The sequence below is a fragment of the Lepidothrix coronata genome, unplaced genomic scaffold (genome assembly GCF_001604755.1).
Source record: "Lepidothrix coronata isolate B3197 unplaced genomic scaffold, Lepidothrix_coronata-1.0 Scaffold283, whole genome shotgun sequence".
In the NCBI taxonomy this organism is placed as follows: domain Eukaryota; kingdom Metazoa; phylum Chordata; class Aves; order Passeriformes; family Pipridae; genus Lepidothrix; species Lepidothrix coronata.
In genome coordinates this window covers 479,790-505,508 of record NW_016690463.1, presented here as the reverse complement: position 1 = coordinate 505,508, position 25,719 = coordinate 479,790, and the positions used below count along the sequence as shown (strand labels likewise).

General features: G+C 49.4%; 1 protein-coding gene across 4 annotated transcripts in view; it reads right to left on the bottom strand.

Moving 5' to 3' along the window:
* The window catches only part of SEPT11 (septin 11), a 45,666-nt gene that overhangs the window by 6,108 nt on the left and 13,839 nt on the right, over nucleotides 1-25,719 (bottom strand). For 3 of the 4 annotated variants that reach the window (XM_017836746.1, XM_017836749.1, XM_017836747.1), the window contains exons 2-9: nucleotides 16,315-16,429; nucleotides 14,022-14,217; nucleotides 13,237-13,423; nucleotides 11,388-11,549; nucleotides 9,620-9,716; nucleotides 8,532-8,700; nucleotides 5,117-5,249; nucleotides 4,480-4,667 (exon numbers count right to left, since the gene is read on the bottom strand). In XM_017836746.1, the coding sequence (XP_017692235.1) occupies nucleotides 4,480-4,667; nucleotides 5,117-5,249; nucleotides 8,532-8,700; nucleotides 9,620-9,716; nucleotides 11,388-11,549; nucleotides 13,237-13,423; nucleotides 14,022-14,217; nucleotides 16,315-16,429 (1,247 nt within the window). Of the gene's footprint in view, nucleotides 1-24; nucleotides 1,563-4,479; nucleotides 4,668-5,116; nucleotides 5,250-8,531; nucleotides 8,701-9,619; nucleotides 9,717-11,387; nucleotides 11,550-13,236; nucleotides 13,424-14,021; nucleotides 14,218-16,314; nucleotides 16,430-25,719 lie in introns of those variants that run through there. The other variant, XM_017836748.1, reaches the window with a different exon arrangement.

Genomic DNA, 25,719 nt, shown 5'->3' with positions numbered 1-25,719 from the left:
AAAAAAAAAAAGAAAAGAAAGGGATAAAAGGGTCAACCATTTTATTTCCAGCTTACTTATCCACTTTTCTGTTTTGTCCAAGACACGGCATTTAGATATCCTCTTCCCAAAGCCATGTTTAAGCAGTAAGGGTTAAAAGCAAGACAACCCATAAGCTAACCCCCCCCAGCACACTTCTCAACAGCAACACTTGAGGAATAAGTAACAAAAACAAGTGATAATTCTGCCCTTTTTTTTTCCCCTGGAGAAATTCCATCCAGAAACAAGCAAAGAGCTGCAGTGTGTGAGACTCAGGTGGGAGGAGTTATGTGTAGGAGTGCTTTAAAGAAAGGAAAGGAGACTCCCCAGCCAGGAGCAGACCAAGTGCTGGCTGTGCATCAGCAAGAGAGAAAGGAACCCAGGGGTCATAGGATAAGCATGGCTCGCCACTTCTGGGGAAGGAAGGGAAAGACTCTGTCCAAAAGCAATGGCATAGAAAATACACATTAAACAGATCCCCCTCCACCCTGCACTGGCCCAGAGCAAGGCCTGGCTTATCCTCCATGTCCTTGGCACGTTCAAGGGACACCTGAATGGGACACTGCCCCTGGTGAGGAGGGCTGGTGGGGAGCACAGAGTGTGTCCGGGTACCTTCTCTCCCTTGACCTGGAATTGTGGATCCCACTGCAAGTCTGTATTTAACCGTGTGCAGGAACACTCCTGGAGGCTCTAAGAGGATGTTGACGGCTCTATGTCCCCCCCTGCCCAAGATTTGGTTCCACAAGGGCTGCTAACCCGTTGGAAACCAGGTAGGATTTTAAGGGAGGTTCCAAAGGTTTGGAGCAAGTACTGCAGGGACAGCGGTGCTGGGAATGCTCCTGCCCCCGGGCACCCTCAGCTGCTGTGCTCAACTGGAAGGGTGGCTGTGAAAAACAGGCCAGCACAGGACAACAAACCTGAGCCACGGCCAGGTCAGACAACAAAAACAGCAACTAAAACACATTATCATGCAAATGTCATGGCATGCAGGGTCAGTTACACTGGGTTATCTACACACACCCCCCTCCCTCTCCCCAGCAGCTACTGCTGGAACACATCAGCTACTCCAGGAATATGGGCCAGGCTAAACTCCAGGTTTAGCCACGCCATGGGCTGGCTGTGACATTCCTACAGCAGCGATTTCCCGGGGCTGGTTTCTGCAGGTCCAGGGGCTCCCTCAGCACTGAGGACACCTGAGCTGGTCAGCCCTGCTCACCCAAGCTGCTGACACCCAGCCCTGACTCTTGGTTAAACTGGGGGCCAAAACTGATTTACAGCTGATGGTTTTGGTGACAAAAACACATGGGTATCATTACCTTGTCCCTCCACCCGCCCCTGAACTTCCAGTTGCATACAGTCCTGTACCCATCCCTCTTCCTTCTTGTTCCCCCTATGTTATTAGATGAGTTAATAGTTATTCATGTTAAAAAATGAAAAAAGAAAACCAAAAAAGAAAAAGAAAACAGATGGCAGAGACACATTACTGCAAAAGCAGGTGAATGCAGGAACATCCTTGGCTCGACAGGCTTTATGTGAAGCTTGCACTGCAAGTTAAAAAAAGAACAAAAAACAAAAAAGTTAGCACTAATTGAACTCAAAATGAAAAAAAAAAAAATAAAAGAAAGCCAGGAGAGCCGACACCAGCAACTCGCTCCGGTGGGTGGGCATGCACACGGATTATGGAATTACAAAGGAACTCAACCTCAAGGCCAGGCTCTACTCCAGCCTATGACAAGCAAACGTAGAAAGAAAAACCAAGGGGGCAGAGCTACTGACCAACCAACCATGTAAGCTGGGCCAGAGCAGCCACGGTGGACTGAAAACTTACATAGAAAGCAACTTGAAAAAACAACCCCAAGTCTTACATTTGGTTTTCAGAAATAGGCTGAAATAAACCGAAACAGCCCCCAAACAGATGGTCCCAGCTCCTGGGGGCTGAGGATGAGCAGTAACACAGTGGTACATGCTGAGGCATGTGGCCATCTCCCAAACAGCAGGCAAGCACCAGAAGGCTGTTGGCTGCTCTGATCTGGGCTATTGCCAGGAACTGCCTCCAGGCTGTATGGGTTTGAAGCACAGCCCCATCCCAAAATTACAGCAGGGGCTCGGTGAGTATGCTCAGCCTCACATTCAGGGGATCACTCAAGTACACCTCTCCAGTCACCCCTGAAGTGTCTGGGGTATGCAGATGTGCTGTCCCCAGAACAGCACACTGCTGCCATCAGGCCAGGGTCCCAACAATTCCAGATTAAAAATGAGTACAAGCTAGGGAATTCCTGGAGGAATGGCCTGGAAATCAGGAAGGCCAAGCTCTCCCTCCGGGAGTCAGGCCAGCAGCAGATTTCATCCTGAGCCTTCCCTCCAGCATGCACAGCACAGTGGAAAGTCTCTGTTCTCCAAGTTGGAGAAATCCGATCCCACCTTGAGGAAAAAAAGCACTCCTGTGATTTACTTTCTGGGGAGGCTACAAGCGTCAGGCATGGCAAGGATTTCCTCTGGCAACTGCACAAGAAGCACCACAGGCCATGTCAGCAGAGAGAGAGAGAGAGAGGATGGAAGCCTTTAACCACACAACCTGCAGCTGCTCATTAGAGTGCAAGGAGAAACTCAAAGCCTTTGGAAACCCAAGGTGTGCTACAGGGCAGAAGCGTCAGCACTTCCCTTGAAAGCCTCCGTTAGTAACTGCAACACTAAAGAACAATGGCAACAGGTACAGCACCTGGTGTGGAGCACAAAGGACACACTAAAACATGGGGATGTTCCTCAGGGCGGGGTGTCTGTGAATGCATCAGCAAAGCAGAACCTGCGTTGGTCACAGTTGCTGGAAACATCCCTGCCTCACCCACGACACTGTGCACGTGTCAGCCAACCTCCCAGGAGCAAAGAGCAGCTACACAAAGAGACAGAACTCCCCAACCATCCTGCACTGCACTGGTCTCGGATCTAAGATGAAAAATCTGACTGCAGAGTTCTTAAAAACATTAAGCTACCAACTCTGTACAGAGATAAGAAAGAGGGCCTTCAAAACTTCCTATTCTTTCTAGAAAACACATCACCATGTCTGGATTCTCAGGTGAGAGAAGACAGGGGTTTCAGCCTATCCTGCTTACAGCCACAGCTGCAGGAGGGTGTTTCAGCACGCCTGGACCCCGCAGGTCCGTAAGGATTCCCAGCCAAGCAGAGCATGCAGCACACAGCACTCCTCGTATTCCAGCGGGTGCCCACGGCCAGGTTCTCAGCCAGCATCGAGCAGCAGGGCTCCATAGGAGCTACATCAATTGGCCTCAGCTGAGGAACCAGCCCCAGGCCCTCCCCACCTTCCCCGGGGCAGAAGCGACAACCGCTGGGCACCGACCCAGCAGCAGGGACAGGGGCCATGCAGCGAGGGTGAAGTGCCAAGCTGTACAAACACACCAGTCCAGCTGCAGGGCGAGTGCCCCTCCTGGGCTCGCGCTCTCCCACAGCTCACACCAGGCTTCAGCTCCCAGCTTAGCGAGGCAGACACAGGTGACTGTGCCACATCCCCACTGGCATTTGGTTCTTCCAGCATTAACTGGAAGGAACACCCCCCTGCTCTCTCGGCCAGTAAAAGCAGTGTGGAACTGTCATTTTTGTGTGTGGGTTAACCGAGTGTTTTCCAGGGAGATTTGCTGCACCCCCCCCTCGACAGCTTTCCCAGTGGCAGGTACCAACTAGCACCGTTAGCACAGATGGCCCAGGAAGGACTTGCATGAGCACCTTCTTACTAGGAATGGGCAAAGCCAACAGAGGGTACGGGGTTACACTCCTAGGATACGGATATAAAATAGTAAAAAACAGTGCCATGATCTTTCTAAAAGGTAAGGGTTTCTTAGCTTATTATGTCAACTCCATACAACCACAAATGCCATTTAACTGCAATTACGGTACCATAGTAGTTTGTTTTTTTTTAAAAAAAAAATAACCAAAGCTTCTTGTCTTTAAAGCAAGCTTCCAAGTAATCACTTTTGGCACTAGCATTTCCCATGTAAAAACAACATGGTGGTTTTGGTTTCTAAGCTACTTCTACTTACAACTACAACCTTAAGGAATGGGAACTGGAGACCACCGGTGAAAGAAAGGACAGGTAGTGACTCCCTTAATAATTTTGGCTCAGGCAGATAAATCTGAGTCCAGAACATCTCACAGCTGTTCCAGAAAATGCTGGAGAGATCACAAGTCAAACCTCCACCATCCGATTGCTCTCCCACACCAGTCAGACTTCAACTTAAAAATTTGAAGGTACTCTTCTAGAGAAAAATTAAGATCGTGTCCCTGGCCCACCCTTTAGAAAAAAATATTTTATTTGATCAGGCTGATAAAAGCCCTGTTTCCAGTCTGGTGATGGGAAAAAGCAAATACAGACATGCAGCAAGAAAGAAAAAAAACAACCTCCCAAAACTGTGACAAACCCTACAAAGGATGTGGGTGACATCCGCTTACTTTTTCTTGTCCTTGTCTTTCTTGGTTTGTTGAGAACCTGCCTGCTGAGCCTGTGACTGTAACAGCTGAGCTGCCGCCTTCTTCTTCTGGAAGTTGTTCAGCTCTTCCTCGAGTTCCTTCTTTTTGTCTTCCACTTTCTTCTTCTCTTCTTGGTGAGTCCTCTTTAGATGGTCAAACTTTTCGTGAAGCTGCCGGGACAGAGACAATGAGAACTGGATGGGAAGAGAGGCACGTTCCACCCCCATTCCTGTAAGGAAGGTAAGGATCCCTGCAGTGTTCCTGCTGGCACTGAGCCTCCCTGCATTAACAGCCAGTCACTGGCCTGTCCCTGCCTGACTTGTCCTGCAGTCAACACACACTTGCACACATGGAGGGTGGGAATTTCTGTTGCTGTAGGAACACAACAGGTCTCTGGACGCTTTCAAAATGCCCACATTCCATCCCCCACTGCTTTATACCGACTGGACTCCATCCTGCTTGTGCCAAGCAAGAAAACAGCCATTGAGGGTCATACTTTTCTCTGTACCACACGCTCCTCTGTGAGGCACGAGGAGCAGCTCCCTCCCCTAGCAGGACATGTTCTGGAAAAGCCCCAGCCTAAACCCTCACAGGGTCCCCCGAGTTACAACAGACTCACATCTTTCTCCGCTTCCTTCAGCTCTGCTTCCTTCTCCTTCACTCGCATGACAAACATCTGCCTCATTTCATCCTCCTTCTTCTGGAGTTCGCCCAGGAATTCATTCCTCTTTGCTTCATACGTCTCTTGGAGACTGTTGGAAACACACAGAACCCCGTCAGAGCCGTGCTTCACGCACAGCCACGAGCTCCCAGCCTTGGGTGACCTTACACTTGGGATGTCTCGTCACAGAATATCATCAGAGGTCCCCGAGTACCACAGAGGCACGATCCCCTCCACCGAACCCCGCCCCAGCTCGCTAGGTGGCAGCAGTGGGAGACAAATGGGAAAGGAACCGCCGAGCTCCGTGACCAGGATCCTGCACATCACTGAGCAGGCAGGATGACCGTCCTCCAAAAGCAGCAGCCACCATGTAAGCGCCTACACCAACCCCCGATGCCCACAGGGCTTGTGATCCGCCTGAGTCACAACCCCTCCCTTCTCCCACTGTTGGTGCCGAGTCTCGTCATTCCAAGTGCAGGATTTGTGGAGCAGGCACAGTGTGAAATCTGGCTTCGTGTAGTTCTTTAATCTCGATGCTGACACACAGCAAAACTCATTTTCACTACTCACTGCTAATGGATTTGGATCACGGGCTAGATTATATAAAGCCACCTCGGGAGACCTCTCTTTCTCCTTTGGCCTTTCTGAACAAGCATCAGCCCCCTCCTCCAAATAACCACATAACTGGATTCCCTCCTTCCTTCATTCCTCCTCTACTCCTTGGCATTCCTTTATTTCCCCAGCACTGAGATAGGCAGCACAGATTCGGAACATAAAATATGCTGTCCATGCACCTTTGAGATTTTCAGAGCCTGTCAGGAACTCTGGACACCAAATTCCTCTTTATTTTATTCCTTAAATGGATTTGGATAGCCCAGCTGTAACGATAGTGTGGGAATGATAACTATTTCCCCCAAGAGGCTTTTCTGAAAATGCACTTTTTAAATGAAAACTCCACTGATAACATACAGACACACTGTATCCATGTGCCCAGGGAACACATTAACCACTGGGCCAGGGGAACATCCTAATTCCAATGAAGTCAAGCTTTTGTCTTTCCTGGCAGTGTTGGGTTTTTTTGGTGGCTTTTTGTTGCTTTTCTCTGGGGGGTGGGATATTGAACTGGGGAACAGAACTTGACAGATTATCCCAAGTGTTTAATTCTGCTAATTAACAGGCACTTCAGTTGCCTCCTAAAATACTCTCCAGACAGGATGCCCAGAGCTCTTCTGGCAGAGCACTGGCCGCCCTGGAGGAATCACACCATTCCAGATGACCACAGCAGCTTCCCACACATGGAAGCAAAAATACTGATTCTAAAAATTACAAAAATCCTTTCATGGGAGAGAAGGGCAAGAGCCATCTTTGGTTCTTCACTAAATCCAGAACCAGATCTCTCACAGCAGCAGGAGATCTGGAGACTTGAATCAAAACCTCCCTAGAATTCAGTCTTGGATTTAGTACTCTGATTGTGGACACAAATGTAAATTCCTAAGCCCTTCCGAAGGATCTGGCTAGAGTCTGGGAAAACCCAGAGGGCAGGTGAGCCTCTGCTGCTCAGTGAGCACAAACTGAATCTGCAATTAGTGACACGCTGTACTAGGGAGCAGCAGAGCCTTACAGACCAAACCAGAAAGCTCTGCACACTGTTCATCCCATCCTGTATTGCAAACGTCCCTTGCAAAGCTCATTCCCAAAAACACAATGCCGGGTGATGGACAAGCAGGAAAAGGCTGCCAGGAGCCAGGGGTGCAGGGGCTTCCTGTTAAATTGTCCCAGGTTCAAAGCTTCATTCTCTGCTGCAGTGACTCCGAGTTCAGAGGAGCCAAGTTCTCAGAGAAACTGGCCGGGCAACTCCCAGGCTGCATGTGAAAAAAACAATTACAGCCCCAAGGAATAACAGTCCAAACCAACTGGGATCCCTGCAGCTTCTCACAGACAAAGATGACAAGGGAATTAGCTTTTTAAGTACACAAACATATGAGCCCAGATTACAAGAGTAACTCGATTCCCCAGCACACCCACACACACGGAGGGATGCCCTGGCAAATAATACTCTTTGAAAAAAGATGTGTTTTGAAAAGGTTAACCAGAGCAGCAGAGAAACCAGCCCACAGCAGAAGGGTCTCTGTGCAGAGGACCCCATTTCATGGAGCAGATTGCCTGTGGGGATCCTGGTGCTGCTCCCTCCTCACCTCCTGCAGCTGGGCCAAGCAGGGGGGGTTCTGCCAGCAAGGCAGGGGTCTCAACCATCACCAATCCCCCTCTTCCACACCTCACACAAGCGCCTACACAGCACCAATGGCTTGCTGGGCTCTTCTGCCCTGCTGCCCCTGAGATTTTCCAAAGGCTCCCTGCTCCTGGCTGATGCAAGCTGGCCAAGGAGCAGCAGCCCCTGTGGCTCCCCGGGCCCCAGTGCAGGGAAAGGAATCCTTTTGATCCCTGAGCTCAGAGAGAACATCTTCCTCATATCAGATATACATCAGCCTCGGCCAAACAGCTTGGGATCATGGGGTTTGTTTGTTTATTGGAGGGAAAAGGCACCCAGAGGGAACTGCTCTGAACTAGCACGTACCAGATGGAGAAATTCTGTACATTTTCATTTCCTTTCTACTTATAGCTTGGTCAAAAAGAGGCCTCGTGTACAGGAAGCAATGGAAATTCTTCAGATTCCTCAAAAGGAAGGGCTGAGCCCATCTTAAGCCCTTGCTCTCCAGAAAGGAAATCCAATAAAGCTTCACACTTGGGCTTAGTAACAGAACTGGGCTTGACTGATTCCAGCAGAGTGTCTGTGCTACAGAAGAAATGCAGCTGCATCAACTCAGCCTGTCAAATAAAACCCCAAACTAGTGCCAATCTCTGACACTCACGGGTGTTATGGGGGTAAAACCCCCCACTGATGCACTTGAATTCTGACTGGGGTAGAGAGGAGCGTGGGATGCTGCTAAGGCAGAGGGTGCAATTATTGGGGAAAAGTTGGGGAGGAATGGGAAACAGGAAATGAGAGGAGAAAACAAACACTCCCTCCCGAATTCCCACACAGCTGTTGTCCCTGGTTGATGGCTTGGGCTTCAGACCAATAAAGCTGTCTGACAGAATAAACTATGTGTGTAGTAACCAGCCAAACCTCAAGCATGAGACCACGGCTCCCTCTTCACAGCTCACCTTGGAGCAGCTGTGAAGAGCTGTCGGAGGGTCAGAGAGCGCTGATCCCAGGATCTCCCCCCCGGTGAGCCGCTACACCTCAACGCACGAGTCACCCTCCCGCGTTTTCCCTGACACGGATGCCCTTTCCCTGCCCGGGAAGTGCCCAGCCCTGAGCTGCAGCACAGCAGGTGGCTGCAAAGCACAGCAGTGTCGTACAGGGCCCTACCTGAAAGGCTTGCTGTCCGGATCCGTGTCCTTGAACCCCATCTCCTCCAGCTTGCAGCGCCGGTACAGCTCGTAGTGCCGGGTGTGCGTCTGCTCTCTCAGGTCCTCCATGTTCACTCGGATCAGCATCTCCCGCAGCTTCACGAAGTCACAGTGATTTTCATTTTCAACTGCGAAGACAACAGAGCATCCACAGAGATGTTACACCCAGGGGCTGGGTCCCCCCTTTCCCTGCATCTGGGCCCCAGTTCAGCAAGCCCCGAGTTCTCCAGGCACACAGGCAAAACTCCAGGTCAGCCTGCACCAAAATGCCTTGATGGCCTGGGGGTGAAACTACCCCACGCCAACACGGGCATGAGTTCAAGGCCTTCCCCTGGATTTGAAAAATCTCCCTGCTGCCCATCTGTCACAGAGCTCCCGGCCCTCTGTGCATTTTTGCACCAGCAAGGTGATGATCCACTTGCACGCAAGATTTCACTTCCCACTCAGACCCACTCTAAATCCCAGCACTCACAGGGGCCCAAGCAGGCAATGCCTAAACTAAATCTTTTAAACCATCCAGGTCCCAGTTTCCTGGGAACAGCAAGAACCCAGCAGGATGTGTTGAGTCCAAGACTTCCCAAACATATCAACTTCTTTCCTAACTGTTTTTCCCAGTACTATCCTCTGGTGTATACAGCTGAAGACAGTAAGTCTGAAGCTGCTTCAGGGTCAGCCTGTATTATTGAGAATTTGGAGAGTATTGCAGAATTGCCCTGTGAATGTTCCCCTGCAGCTCCCTGGGCCATTATCCAATGGGATATACAGCTGAAGCCACAAGCAGACTGTCACCATCTCAATCCTGTACTTCTCAGTGCTGGTTGGTAAGTGAGGATCAGCCCTATCTATCTTTGGCAGCTTCAGTACAGCCTGGGTTGCAAACAGTGCCCTGGTCAAACTCTGCTCTCCTGCAGGAAAGAGCTTTTGGCTCCACGTCCAGATCTGTGCTTTCTCAAGCCAGGTTTTGACAAGGACCATCCAGAGATCAGCGTGCCTTTGATCGGAACGGGACAGGATGACAAGGCCTTTTCTGTGCCTTTGGTAACATACCCTGCACGACACCCCAGGGGTACTGCCTGGCTTTTGCCATCTTGTTGCCAATCTTCACTTCTTCGGTGCTGCCAACAACAGCAAAAGGAAGGTGGACCTATGAAAGGAAAGGGACAATGAGGTTGGGGATTTCCTTCGCTGCCTTGCCAGGGATTGTTTCTCAAGAAAGCTGTTTACTGTGGCAGCTCTGCTAGATCTAAGTTGCTTCAACGCCTTTGCAATTCATCTGGTGTTTTAGGGAGAGCAACAGGACAATCTGGATGAGAAACCTGATCAGACTTAAAGCCCAAAATTCTGATGTCCTAAAAATACTAGAGACATACATGTTTTCCATATAATTACAGAGCATGACTATCTTAAGCCCAGAACAAGTCTCACAAACTGGAAGTGAATTTGAACACTGAGGAGACACAACTGTGAAACAATTAAAAAAAGAAAATAAAGTACATTCTCCCAAGGAAAATTTCAGAGGGGTTCTGCTGCTACAAAGAACTGCTAATGCTTCCTCTTAAAAAGAGCAAAGCTGTGAGCAAGGGGAAGAGCAGAGTCAACCCAGCCCTGGGCTGACACGTCTGAGTCATGGAGCTCTGCTCCGTCCCAGTCTCCCCATGGGTGTGGTGGCGACAATCTGGGATCTACTCCCAGAAATGTGGCTGCTGCCAGCAGGGAGCTGGCCAGCCCAGCCCCATGGAGCTCTCCCTGCCTTAACAGCATCCAACAGGGCTGGGCACAAGCTCCAGGAGCTGTGTCAGCCAAGCCGTGGTCACAGGCTGGGTGGGTGGGAAAGATGGCAGGGCAGAGGAGATGGGATTAACTGGCAAAGGAGTTTCCCAACAGCCAGGCTGCACCAGAGGAAAGCAAAACACTGCACACAATGCACCCTGGTAGAGCCATGTCCCTTCTCTGTGCCAGCTTCTTCCTGCTCAGAACACAACACACACAGGGAAGACAGGCAACAGGCACCTTTGGAGAAGGTCTAATATCCAGCTGGATGGGATAATTGCCCATCTACAAGCAGTTGTGCAAGGAAACTCAGAAAAGCCTTCAAGTAGCAAGGAAATGGCTTAATCTGAGTGCACTTGCCTTAGGGCTGGCACATCCTCTTGGGTGTTATGTGCCCCTCTAAAACCACATAAAATGCCCAGATAATACTGCATGTCAGATAATGCCCAGATAATACTGCCAGCAACCTCAAGCTCAGGTTCTTCCCCTTGCAACCCAAGTTAGGACCATGGAAAACAGTGGTTTCACCCGTAAACTCCACTAAAATGTTTGATCTACCCTAGCCCTGCATGCCCTCAAATCCCACCCTCTGCTAGAGGAAGGGGAAGGAGGTGAAAGCCAAGCTGCTGATGGCCACCAGCCCTATGGAGAGCTGGAACATCACCGACGGTGCCCTGCTCTCTGCGGAAACTGAAACAAAGGCAGCAGTGAATCACCCCCCACTGAGCAACAAGTGGTCGTTTGGGACAGGAAACCCAAACCTCAGCTCCCTGCCCTGACTGTGCTGGGGCCCTGCCTCCCATCCTTTTCCTTTCCTGAGATGGGAACGCTGCAACTGGGGAAGGATATGAAAAACGCTCAGAGAGGACTCGTTTGTCAGACACTAAAGCAGATCAGGCCAGGTATCTTCAGCCCCAAAGCCCTTCTGGGCAGCCTGGTGTCTGTGCTTAGACTGCAGTTTTAAAGCCAAATAAAATACAACACGACCATCAAGGACAGGCCCCCGCAAAGGGGGAAGCCCCCAGGGAACCCCCAGGTGACATACGCTCATGGTGGCGTTGATCTCGGCCACCGTCTCTTCGTCCGTGGGGAACTGGTAGATCTGGACGCCGTTGCTGACCAGCTCACTCATGATTTTACTCTTGAACTTGTGCAGCTCGTTTTTTGCAATGGTGTCAGCCTTGGCGATGATGGGGATGATGTTCACCTGCAGGACAGAGACAGCACCTCCACATACAGCACTGCACAGGTTGTGTCACCGGCAGAGGACAGAGCGGGACATGCAGGGACAGCCCTACCACTGCCACCAGCCAGCACCCCCAGCAGATGACCTTTCTCGGGGCTGCTGCTGCCAGCATCACCTCAGACAGGATTTCCAGGCAGCAGTGATGATGGCCTTAAAAAGAAGTCAAATGCAATTTGGCAACATGCTATTTCCTGTCCTGTCGTATTCCCCTCCTCACCCGAATTGGCTGGACAGGAAATGCTGTCACAGATTATTACAAACTGTTCCAAAAAAGAAAAAAAAAGGAAATGGCCATCTAGGCACATCTCCTCGCACTGCAGCAGGCTGGATTACTGCAGGAGCCTCCCTGGGACAAGAGCCTGTCACAGGTGTTTGCTCGGGGGCTGCCATCAGGGACACTCGGGTGGGCAGCAGTGCTGCTGTCACCCCACAGGAGGTGGAAGCAGATGGTCCCTATCCAACCCCGTGACACACAGGACAGGGGCTGGCAGTAGCACAGCCACACTTCCCCCACCTGTGTGCCCTCACATGCCCCCAGACACGGCTGTACTGCAGGAGCAGGGCTCGCTCCTCCCTGCACAGCTCCGAGAAGAAAGATCAGTTACTGACACTCTTCCCTAGACAGGCTGTTGGCAAGGATAAGGACCCTGCCTTTTTTCCTTTCTCGTCCCTCCAGAGGGACAGTTTCTGCTTTTGATCATGCAGGATTTGCTTCTCCATGCAACAGCAGACAGAAATCATAGTGAGAATAACAGTGGTATTGACTTATGTAAAGGGATTTTAAGTACAGCACTTGAAAATCCTCTTCTATTACATCATTTGATTCTGTTTGGAGGATGGTCTGGAGATATTAAATCTCCCTGGGCCAAAAGACAGAACACAAATGCCAATTAGGGTAAATCTCCATGACCCTATTTTCAGTTGAATAGGGCAGGGAACCTTCTCCATCACCACATAAAACCCAATCGATAGGCCCCTCCAGGAAATAAAGAGCCACTGCCACCAGTGATCTGCAGAATCAGGATCCAACGAGCCAAAGGTGCATGGTGGACAGATTTAAATTGCTTAATCATGATGTAAAGAAGCACAGACAAAGCTTAGTTTAACTACTTAGGCTTTACATTTGTACCTCGGTTATTTTTCTCAGAAAAGAGGTGAAACCTTTAAACCGTGGTTTAAACCACGCCTTTGAGGGTAACTGAGAAGCAGATGCCAAGTAACATATTTATTCAGATCCCTGCTTATGAGATTACAGTTAGAACACCACTAACATGTGCCACAGAAGATCAAATCACTGTTTGTGTCTAGCTGGATGTGGTCAGAGCAAACAGACACAGCACTTCCATTTGGTTTTCACTGATTAGTAAGACGACCTGAATTGTCTTTATTGACTTTATAGCTTAGCTGGGGAGCACAGGGCCAAGCTCCCTACCCGAGGCAGGGCTGGGAGAGGGGAGGAGTCCAAACTCTTAATAAATCTCTGAGCATGTGAAGCAGAACAATGACCCACTGTAGCAGCTTGCAGGTACACTTTTCACACAGCCCCTCTGCAATTCTCCAGTGCTAAAAACACACATTATTTCCCGGTGGCAAGACAATAAAAGCACTAGTAGGGCCATGTGAGGGTCGTAACACAGGCAGCAAGTACCTTACTGTCCAGCTTCTTCATGGTGACCAGGTCCAGGGACTTGAGCGAGTGCCCGGTGGGCGCAATGAAGTAGAGGCAGGCGTGGATCCGGGTGTCGTGGTAGTTGAACAGGGACCGTTTGATCTTCAGCTCTTCTTGTAAGTAGGCTTCAAACTGGGCATCGATGTATTCTACTATGGGCTTGTAGCTGGAGGGAGGTGAGGCACAGAGAAATTGGGAATTGGCTACTGGGACGACACTGGGCACTGGTGGACACTCAGGTAGCCTCATGGGTGCTCTGGACCTTACAGGACAAGCTCAGCTTGTTAAGACCCTCCCCAGTTAAAGAGAAAAAACCTTGTGCATTGTAACATACCCTCTGGAAAGAACCAGTTTGGCATGAAAACAAATGTACAGCTTTGCATCCCACGCTACAAGTGATTTTCACTTTCTCCCAAAAAAGGGAGCTGTGCTTCTGGAAAAAAATAACTTTTCCATTTGTCCCCCCTCCACCAAGGGCAGCCTCACGGATACCACTACGTGAGTTTTTAACATGACTGCTGCTCTGATTTCTTGGCTTCTGGAAATTTTGTCTCTGACCATGGAAGCCCAAAAACCTCAGAGACATGTTGCAAAGAAAGCAGTAGGGCCTTATGCTGGGAGAAATACTAGAGAAGACAAACCAAAAGCACAGAGCAGCATCACTTCCTGGATCAGGAAACACCCCCAGGAACAGCGAGGGACCTACTGAGCCCCCAGTCACGCCCTCCCGACCTGCGAGCACATCCCTCCTCCTGCCAGTTTACCTGTCATCCTTGTTAATCTGATCTCCAAACCCCACGGTGTCCACAATGGTCAGCTTCAGGCGCACGTTGCTCTCCTGCAGCTCGTAACTCCGGGCTTTCAACCTCACGCCGGGCTCGTTGTGTGTCGCCGGTTCGCTCTCAAACTTGGTGTTGAACAGAGTGTCCATCAACGTGGACTTGCCGATGCCGGTTTCACCTGAGCAGACAAAGGCAACTTGGGATGGTCTGGCTGCTTTTCCTCGTCTTCTCGGGCACGTTCACCAGGTTAAGGAGTTATTCCACTTGGGTAGCAGTGGAATTAGGCTACATGCACATGGCTAAAGCAAGATAATCCCTGCAGGAACAGATGTCTTTGGAGACAGTCCCCACCCATCTTTACCAATTCCCCAGGACTGAACCAGGAACTTTCCTCACAGAAGCAAGCTGTAAATTCTCTTAACACTGTGTTTGATTCCCAAGGAGATACCCGATTTTATTTTGGTTTATTTTTTTAAAACGGTTTTGTTTCTGTTTCAAGAAGGTCACCCAAAACCCACAGCACAACTGAGGCAATAAAAATTTGAGACAGGGAAATACATAAGGTGTTTTTTAAAGAAAAGGAAAATAGCACACTGATCGAATACCAACTTTTTAAACTATTACAGGTTCACTAATCCCCAGTGCAATTAGTAACACGGATGAAAGCTTTAGCCCAAATCCCATTTCTAAGTCAGAAGTGTTTGTTTAGCAATTATACTCTCACACAGCTACTGCTACCCATGCTGTGAGCAGGGGTGGGCTGAGGCAGCTCATGTGAAAAGCTGAGTCCTGAACTGATGGCACAGTATCTTCATCTCTGGAGCTGAAGATTTTAGGGAGCTCCTCATGTGAACTGCTGCGTGCTGTGCTAGATGGCCTTTGCAGCCTTTCACATCCCAAATAAAAGTCTCACATCACAAGGCCAAAGTTCACCACGTCCTTTCTCAAGTCACCATTACAAAAAATAATTTGCTTCCAAAGTAAGATTTCTGTTCCTTGGATGACTACAGCGGGTTTGTGTGAAATTTTAACATGGGGTGAAAATTGGTGGATCGACACGTTTTACAGGCAAAAAAGAAGAGGTGGATCAAATTGCTAATGGAGACATATTAAGTCGTGCTAAGAAAGGAATATTTACTGCAAGAGAGAAAGGCAATTAATTTATGCCATTTTGATCAAAGAGCTGCCTGCTAATCAGGCTGTTCCCTGCTGAACTGCAATGGATTCATGCTGCTCCAGCAGTCACGTGAGGGCTGCGAGCTCGAGTGTGCACAAGTGCAACTGCTCTCCTATCTCCTCCTTTGACAGGCAGAGCTACAGAGAGGAGCCCAGTCTGTGTGCCAGACTTCTATTCACACAGCTCACAGAAACCCTCAATTCACTGTGCAAAATTCACAGTCAGAGGGCTGCAGGGTTTTTCCAGCTAATTAATGTAACTAATTAGAAGGGACAATACTCCCTTCTTGCAGGCTTAACTGAACAATGAACGGAGAGATGGTGTTCATAGCCTGCTCTGCCAAGCTAAGAGTGAAACCCAGCATTTGTGTCACTTTGCAGAACCACATTCTGGGTCCACTGACAAGTCCAAGCTAGTTTGGCTCCCAGCTCCCAGGGGCTGAGCAATGGATTTCCAAGTGTGTAGTATCCATGGAGTACCAAGACAGCACCTATCTCCCTATAGCAAAGAGGAGATGTTGCCTTCCTGTATTTCACCCTCTGAACAATTTGGGAAAGGTAACTCAGATATAAAACCAACCTGCAGCACCCAGGTTAAATACAGCAGAGGACAGGTGACAGGCTTTGTTCTCCAGTACCTCACTTGGAGACTAAAAATGGCATCGATTCCAATTGGAGAAACTAAGAATGTAACTATACAGGCAAAGCCTGGAAGGGAAGGAATGTCATTTGGTGAGAAACAGCCTCTGCACCCAACCCAGAGAAAGGGAGATTGAAGTTCACTTTCTTTTAAAAATACATTTAGCACCCAAGTTAGCTCAGTTTCCTTATGGGCAGCCTTTGGGGAAAACAGAACCACAGGATGATCAAAGGCGAAGATTTTAACAGCTAAAAATGTCCTCGTTTTGACTCAGGGGACAAGGTAGAGAAAAGGAAAAGAGGGGTGCTAGATTTCACCCTGGAGCAGCTCTGGGAAGAAAACTGTCACTTCCCTGGCACTGTGGTCCCCCGTGGCTCAGCTCATCCCTTTGCAGAGGGAGGAGGTGTGAGTCTGTGGAGGGGTGCAGCCCTGACTGCGCCGAGGGGCAGGATGACCTACCCACGCAGAGGATGTTGAAGCAGAAGCCCTGGGACGTTGACTTGTTGACCAGTTGATCAGGGAGGCTGTCGAAGCCCACGTGGCCGGAGAGGGACAGGTTCCTGAGGTCATCGTTCTGTAAGACCAAGAAGGAAAGCATTGAACAGGGTTGCAAACCCCCTGTCAGGGAAGAAGTCCTGTCAGAACTCTGTTAATGACACAGAGTTTTTGGCACACAGCATCTTTCTCTTAGGTTTCCCTCCCAAAGTACTCTCCTTTTACTTCTACCCAGCTCTCTGCCGTGGGGCTCAGGAGCTAAGATGTCCCTGACCCCAAGGCACGCAAACACCACCAGACTGTTTCTCCGTGCCTGTCACTAATAAACCATGATTCTGTACCAATCTGCAACACCCAAACGTTTTTTTCTGAGGCCTCAGCATCCCTTTGGCAGGGCCACAGCAGGACATAGCTCAGACAGCAACAGTGCCTCTAGAGCCACCTAAACGTCTCTCCAGCTTTTCTAGGCTTGGAGCAGAAGGGAACAAAGCGAGCGTGCTGCTCTGCTGTGCCTTGGTGTACAAATAACCCATCTGACCCAGGGTGACAAAGCAGGGCACTGATCCCAGTGTTTCCTCTGTGACCTGCAAAGCCCCCAGTGCTGCCTCTCCACGTCTTCAGCAGGAAAAGAAGCCAGGCCAAGGTGCCAGTCACCCCTCATGACCTGCTCTCCTCCCGGTTGCTCAGGGGGGCCTGAGCTGACAACATCCAACACCCCAAGGCTGTGGAGGGGAACAGGGCAGCACAGACCCTGCACAAGGGAGGTTTGAAACAGCTCCAAGATTATATTTAGGACCACAACAGCTGTACCATAATTCACAGAGAAGCTTGGAAAAAGAAGCCAGTCCAGTTAGGTCTTCCCTGGCAAATGGTGGTTGTGCCAATGTCCTGAGCACAGGTAAAACAAAAAATCCCCATCAACTTGGCAGACCTAGAGCAGCTCTGCTGTTATTTCACATATTTCTCCCAAAGTTTGCTTTGTCCTTAACTTAGAAAATACTAACCTTCCTCCAAACCCAAACACTTCCAGCACAGTCACTCCCCCAAGGCCATATTAAATTACAGTCGTGGGCAGCCTTAGCCTGGTTTAAAGATGCTGGAAGCAGCAGCTTCTTTTCCACAAAATCAGTGGGCTTTGGACCAGACATGGAAAAAGACACTCTTTGGGTGATAAAATAAGAATCAAAAGCAGAGAAGGACTTCCTACTCTCTGCACAATTGCTGAGCAGCTCCACTTCCCCCCTCAGAACATAAAGACCAGTCACCAAAAAAAACCAATTACATCTGGGCTGAATGTTGATGAAAACAGACTCAGACTCAAAGAAATACAATAATTCTCTGGGAAAGACAACATCAAGTGAAAATGTCTCTGTCTCTGCCATCACCAAACAGCAGAAAGGGGCTAGGGGTCCTTTTCTGCCACGCTGACAGACAGGGCCCAACACCTGTATTAGATACTTGAGCCTTCTCCTAGCACCTAAACCAGGTTTGTCTGAAGGCTTAACCCCAATCCACCAGCCTGTTCACCTCCACCCCTCTGTGGACTGACAGCTATTCCATCAGCACCACACCACAGAAGCTTAGTGTGGTTGAGAGACGCCACCTCCTTCACTCAGGCTGAGTGAACAGCACAGAAGAGACCACTGACCCACAACAGTGATTCTCCTGCAAAAGCCCCAGGCAATGGAAGGAGCCCCTGGCATTTGTTATGTGAATGGGTTAAATTAAATATTTTTAACATTAGTATTTTTAAAACACCAGTGGGCTTGGGTTTATGATGAAGTGAAGGGAGCTCAGAGCTGATCCCAGAAAGCAGTAAGCGCCCATGACTCACAAGCTTCACAGAAAGTGGTGGGTGTTGAACATCTTTCAGCACCAGTCTCTCTTTCCCTGATATATTTTGGGCAAGCAAGTACTGCCTCATCACCAGTTACTCAGCAGGAACAGGAGTTACACTCATCTCCTGCATCTGTGTCAGTTATTTTTTGCTGCAGACCTTCTCGGGTTTATTTCCCTCCCCTGCTTTTTTCCCTGCGAGCGGCAAACATCAACAGTGGAATAAACAAGAACTACCCCTGCACTTTGCAATGCCAAGTATTTTTCACAAGCTGTGCTCACAACGGGGAGCAGAAGCGCAGTCTGATATCTGCCCCAAACACCAGAAAGCTCATGAAAAGCTCCGAGGCCCGAGGCACAGCCAGAGATCAAACACAAAGCCAAGCCTCCACCTCCCTCAGCGTTCCCAGGATGCAGCACATCTCCCTGAGCGGAGCAGAGAGAGAAAATAGGTGCAGTTCTCCACAAGTATCACAGACAGGCATTTCGGAGAAGGCAAGGGAGCCAAAGGAACTAGGATTCTAAATCTTTCTCTGAGCCCACAAACAAAAGCATCGTGTAACCAAACAGTGAGTTCTGCAGCACAGAGATGGGCTTGGAAAGTACACACAGTTTTGAGGGAGCTGTAGAGGAATCCAAAGGAAGGATCCAAGGGCTGGATAACCTCTTACCACTGCAGCCAGGCCTCCACTCCTGCTTTTACCCCCTTCAAGGGGATAGCTTTATCCACATGGAAAGGAAGCCTCTGCTGGAGAGCAACCAGCCTGATTGCTCAGGGTATCTTTAGCAGAACAGGCAAGTGATTCACGGATTCGGTCTGGCAGAACAGAAGTGTTTTAACAACAAGGGGATGCTAAGTCAGATGGCCCCGCTGCTCCGGCTGTGAATCGCCCCCGACAAGCTCCTGAGCACAGTCAGTGGACTGGGTTTGATCCCAACTGAGTCATCCCACCGAGAACTGGGCAACTCCAGCTGAAGAGGAGGTGCAGGCTCCTGCCCCAGAGACAACCCCAGAGCCCCCATGTGCACCAACAACTACACACTGATTTATTCCTCTCGCCACACGGCTCTCCTTCCAGACGAAGTCAGCAGTGCTGCTCAGGCACTTCACCCCAAGTGCAAAGGCACATCAGCACCCTGCCTCACTGCCTTCTTCCAAAGTGCATTCCTCATTTTCCCGCAGCGGATGAACAGAGCTCAGCACAGCTCCTCTTCCCCCAACACTGCACCTAAACACACACCTGGACTAAAATACCCCCCTCAGCTGTCCCTCACAGAAACTCAGTCCTTGGAGACGCCTCAGAATCACAGACAAGTCGCTGTGTCTGGAAGCACTGACCTCCTACAGGCACACTAAAAGAGTAACTGTTTGCCAAGCACCGCTCTTTGCTCCCAGCTTCAGGAACCATGGACAAGATCAGCGTGGGTAAAACTGCAGCTCCACAGACTCCTGGAGGGATCAGACAGTTTGCACCAGACACGCTGCTAGATTTGGGTGTCTGCATGTTCTCAGATGTCAGAGAGCTTAAGACATCCCAAAAACAGTCTTTATTTTTAAACTCTTCCTTATGACACCCACGTCGCCTTTACTGAAGACCACATTATAGGGCATATATTCCCTCCCTCTTCCCACACCATCCAGGAGGAGGAAGCAATTCTGAACCTCCAGAGCTGTGTGCTAACCCCTACAAAAACTGCAGAGCTACATGAACAAATAAATGCTTGTTTCTTGAGAAAGATGCTGATCACTTGACTTCTCCTTCCAGAGAGCCCTACAAGGCATCCCACAGTCGATATTTCTTGGGTCAACAACAATCTTTGAGCTGCTGTTATCACAGCTGCTGGTTTTAACTCCAGCAGAGGAAGGGAGGGGGTAAGCTAAGCAGAGACAAGGCACAGCATCTGCCTACCTACCATCACTATAAAGAGATTTACCTTCAGGAACCCATGCTCTAGTGCTCTTAATTTTAAGGGGGTAAAAAAATGCCTTGCACAAGACAAAAAAGGGTTTGCAACCTCAGAACTCTGTCAAGGATATTTTCCATCTGTTGTTCTTCATACACAGCTCCCGGTGGCAAAAGTTTTGTAGGTGAAGCAATGCTGCAGGGGATGCTCTGTGGCAAACAGTGGGTCTGCCTGGATGGAACTCACTGAAGCCACATAAAACAATTCAGTTGATGAGGCACGTGCAAGGAGAGAGTCAGCTCATTCCTCCTAAGCCACAGCAGCTTGGCAGAGCGAGCAGGGATAAAGGGGAAGTTATTCTCCTGGTCAGAGTCAGGAACAGTGCACGGTCTGTGTGCACATGGGGATGGGGAGATAAAGGTGGGCCCTGTGCTGGGACATGCATCCCTCCTCCAGAGGCAGCACCGAGCAGAGCAGTGTCCATGCAAGTCACAAGCTGTGTGGTAGCTGATCGGAGATAATGCAAAAATTGCTCTTCTCTTGGGTAGGAAAAAAGCACCGCTCCCAAAAGGCTGAGGAGGGCAGATCCCCAAGGACATGTGCAGTTAGTGCCCCGGTCTCGGGTCTGCTCTCCTCGCTCAGGACTTAACCATGGTGAGGACTGTTCCCCCAGCCCCAGCAAGCTCCTGCCTGAGCCTCTTTTGCCTTAAGGCTGCTGGTAAACCCTTCCCTCGGCCCCTCCTGGCCCAGGGCTGCCGGCGGCTGGGGGTCAGCTTCACACGGCCTCCCAAGAGTTAAAGAAAACAAAAACGAGCCTCAAATTCGAGAGGGGGAAAACGCTGGTATGCAAAATATTGAGCTCAACCACAAATATGAAGCAAGTGTTTAGTTATTTGAGGCCACACGACTCAGGAGGCACCTTTAAGAAATTCTAAAAGCTCTTATTGTTGTCAGCAGCTCAGGGCAGCAACATTTTTGACCAGTTACTAGGCACACGTTCTTGCATTTCTGAAGTCATCTTAGATGCTACATCCAAAGCCAGGGACCTCTGGGATAGTTTTGTCTGCTCAGACAAAAACACAGCTCAGGGACGAGCAGAGAGCACAGAAGCAAAGAGCAGTCAGCAAGAGATAGATCTATCATACCCTCTCCATGCCAGCAGGGCACCAAGTATTCCCAGTGTCTGTGCCAGAGCCAAGCTCTCTGTTCCTTGAAACAGCATCCACACCCCCCCTCCCCTTCCTTACAGAGGCTTAAGGCATGGTCAAACCCGTAACTGCTGGACAAGGGAACTTACAAACTGGTACAGGGAGAACACGAAGAGCAGGAACAACTCCCTTGCCCTCCTTGCCAGGCAGTGATGCCACAAGGAAAGGGCCCATAGCAATCAATCAGTTTGTCAGCTCATCAAGAGGAAGGACTTCTCGGCTGCTGTTTCAGGCTGTGATAAGTGTCATCAGCAGAAGAGGGGGAGTTCCTGTCCCCATGCTGCTGGGCTGGCTGCAGGATTGGGCAGATGGCTCCATAAGTTATTGGGAAGTCTGGGAGGTCCTTAGTTGGTTCCCCCCCCCCTTTTTTCCCTTCTCTCCCAACAGGGAGAGCAGACCCTGTGGAAGGCATGTTCTCATTCTGCACATGAATGTGTCAGTCAAGGCATGAAGATCCATGCCTCCCACCACCCCAGCAGTGACTCACTGCTGCAGCCATTGTCCCGGAGGGGTGGACTGCAGGAAACCATCTTGCTCTTCCTAGATAAAAGCTGGCACCAGCTGCAGCTGCTCAGGGACACACAGCTTCTCACTAGGCCTTTGTCCCAGCCCTCCAGCAATGTCTGGAACAACAGCAAGCAGCCAGGTCTCCCTACTCCCAGTAACAAGGAATACTGTCGGCAGTGCTATGCCGCAGATGGCTCCCTCGCTCAGCAAGCAGGGAAGTCACAGGGAACACAAAAAGACTCTCCTTGAACATGCCAGATTTTCCTTTTAATCCCCGAGAATGACGATAGCACAAATCAGGATAGCAGAAAAGGTTAGTCTGTGGGAGGAAGACTGGAAGCAACTTGTCCAACAAAGCACTGGGCAGAGCAGATGGGGAAGGGCAGGTGTGGGTCCAGTGCCATCCCCCCTTGCACCGAATACTGCTCTAAAAGATAAAACCCTGCGGATCTGTGGAATTACCAGCCAAAGGAAGCTGCCAACGAGAGCAAGGAAGGTTCCCTGAGGAGATACCCCCAGAGAGTGGGTGATGCTGGACACATTTCCACTGGCGCAGGCACTAACAGAGAGCAGTGCTGCTCTCTCCAAGGCTGGCTCCCTAAATGAAGGGCAGGATGACACAGGGCACAGCCAGCAGGCATCACAAGCTGTTCCCTGGCCCCATGCAGCCCACCCAGCCCCATGCCTGCCCCAGTCCCAGCTCCCCAGCACGGGCTTGCAGCAGTCCCAGCACACATGGAGGACACGCTTCCCGCGCCTTTGAGGCACGCGGGCAGGGAAGAGAGGGGACTGCTTACATTGGCAAGCTGCAGGAAACCGGCAGGAGCACGGAGGAAAAAGGATACAGTTGCATTCTTCTGGAAAGAGGGCAGTCAGCAAAATCTGACAATTCAGGAGTGGCTGGAGAGAGCGGGAACGAACATTTGTCTTCGGGCAAAATGTTTGGCTAAAGGTCAGCACAAGCTCAGAGCACTCGCAGTTCCATTTATGCCAAGAACTGACATAAAAGACATTTTCCTCCATAGGTTTCCAAAAACCACGGGCCTTTCTATTTGGAGTAAAAGTGACTAATGCTTCTAACAGCCCCTGATGTCACAAACTGCTAACCAGCAAAAAAAAAAAAAAAAAAAAAAGCTGGACTTGGGGGATGATAAGGAACATATGTGCATTCCAGCAAGGCTTGTAAACTCACTGCAGGGAAAAAAAAGAAAAAAGGAGAAAGGAAGGAAGGGGGAAAAAAAGAGACATAATGTGACAAACAAGAATGAAGACGATCCAAAGGCAGAGCCCAATGAGAACCAGATGCTATTTGCTTCTCTGGCCAATGTCTCTCCTGACAGCAGACAGCATGCAGGAAAGCATGTTGCTATATGGACATTAGAAACACTTTGCTTGCTTGCTTGCTTGCAGTTCTTTTACCCTTTTCCAGCCCTTCTGGCTACACAGTCCCACACCACCACAAATACAGATATAGTCCAGCAAGGCAGCAGAGAGGAAAAAGCCAACAACAGCCATTTCCTTCTGTATTTCACCATCATGCACTTAAAATAGCCCTGAAACAGCTGCACCATGGGCCCTTAAATAAGTGGATTTGTAGTTGGCTAAAAGCCTTTAGCTGGAGGCACAGCACAACCTGGGACAGAGGGAAGGGTGATACGCAAACCCAGCGAGACTCCCAGTTACACTCACACAGGCCAGGAGCAAACTGGGACACTGCTCCCAGGCACAAGAGGGTAGAACTAACACAAGCCTGCCAACCTGATGCTATTTTCCTCCAACCTTCCCCAGGCTTCCACCAACCGCACTCCAGTCAGGGGTGTGAACACAACCAGAGCACAAGAAAGGAAAGCAGCCCAAAGGCCTTGCTCACCAAGCTGTAACAAGGCAGCACTGTTCCAATACCTGCTCAAAGTAAGGGCTGCTCTGGACACAAAAAGCAGCAGTTTTCCTTGAGGTGGTGCAGGCACCAGCAGGGCTGCCTTGCAGCTCCTTAACCCTGTGTGTTCTTTCCTGAAAAGCTGCAGCCACACATCCAGGGCACGTTCTGTCAGCTCCTATTCAGCAAGCTCCAAGGCTGAAAAGTGCCCCACATCGTGCTCAGGATAATTAATTAGCACTGGGACTTACAGCCAGGATCCATGTTAATACAGCTTCAGGTCATTCATTTATGAGTTCTGAGTCTGGACTAAAGAGTTCAGATTCATCACAGCAATTGTCTTCATATCAACATCCTAAGATAACACTGATATACATACAAACATAGCTTATCCAATGTCCAGGTACCACAGCAATGTGTATAAACAGGTCCTGACTTCAAAATAACCACCACCCAACCCAGCTCCTTGGAAAACCCCTAGCAGGGCTTTCAGGGTCTGAACCAGTGCTACACACACACTGGAATTCCCCAGGGAAACTTTACTGGTCCAGCACCAGCAAGGAAGTATAAATCCAGTATCAACTGGATTGAATTCTTAAAATCATATGCAACATGCACATATGACACTAAGGTCCCTAAATAAAAGGGCCAGAGAAAAATATTTCAGGTTTAGCCAAGTCCAGTGTTACTACTCTCACCAGCAATGGGTACACTTGAGTGTGGTTCTGACCAAGTAATCAGAAAACAACAACAAAGCAAGCAAACCAGCTTTTAATGAGTTCATGGCATGGTCTAATACACTTAGTGTTGAGTCACAGCCCTCACATCTGCTTTGAAAAGGAAAACAGAACACACAGAGCCCCTTATGGTACACAAGCTCTTTTAGGGCACCAGAAAAGACACTCAACATGAATAAGAAAAGGTCAGCAATCAAAGAATATCAAAGAATACAAATATTGTTGTTTGCCTTAGTGTGCAGTTTTCCAGCTTCAGCAAGAAGGACAGTAGAATTAAGTTGAACTGAATCTGCACTCAGAGGAAAAGGTGAAGGTTTATTCAATTCTTTAGCTGACAGTTTTGAATCATCACTCCATAGACTTCAAGCTCTCAACTGGCTCAAAAGCAACAACGTTCCCCACCGGCCTTCACCAAGTCTTTGTTCTTCTGCCTTAAACAGGGAAAGCCAACACTCAAGTTTTTATAAATAGGAGCAATTCCCCATTTCAATTGAATGACTTCCTTCCCTTCACCTCATTAATTCCAAATTTTTGTGGCTGCCTTGGAAGACTATGTTTTGTCTTTCCAAAAAACTTAACTGGCCAGAGTTCCTCCAGAGGAAAGCACATCTGATCTAGGTCCTCAGCACAGTCATAACACTGGGATTGTTAGGAGATGGGACGAGAAGGCCTCTCTACACCAGGTTTTTTATCCCCCTCAAGTCTTGCTGCACTGATAACTGCTACAGAGACCTCACATTTCTGGAGTCCATCGACAGTGAAAGACAAAACATTCTTCTCACTGCAGACAGGAATGTTCCCACAGTCCTTTCCACATCCATTACTTGCTAAGGGGCAGGATCACAACAGCGTTTGATGGTCACTACAATCCTGGTGATGCTCCAAGTCATAAAGAATCCCTGGACGGGACACCGGCAATTGCCCAACACACACTGCAGACCATCTGAACTCCATAAATGTACAGCTAAATAAACATTCACAGCACCAGAAGAATGGATTAACTCTCTAGTCACATGGAATCTGAGGATGAGCTTTACAGCTCCAGTTTTTGGATTGCATCAGAGATAAACCTTTTATTCTAGAGATTTAACCCAACTCTCGCAAACACAAAGAGCCCCACGCTGCCTATTTTCTGCACTGAAGTTGATCTTGAGCTATTCCTCCCCACACCCCAAAAGAGAAATGGCTTTCCTAGCACTCAAGCTGCTCTTGACAAACTAACACAGTGTGAAGGACTTGACAGAAGGACAAGTTCCCACCACAGCACAGCCAAACGCCCTCCTGCAGCCCAACATCTCTC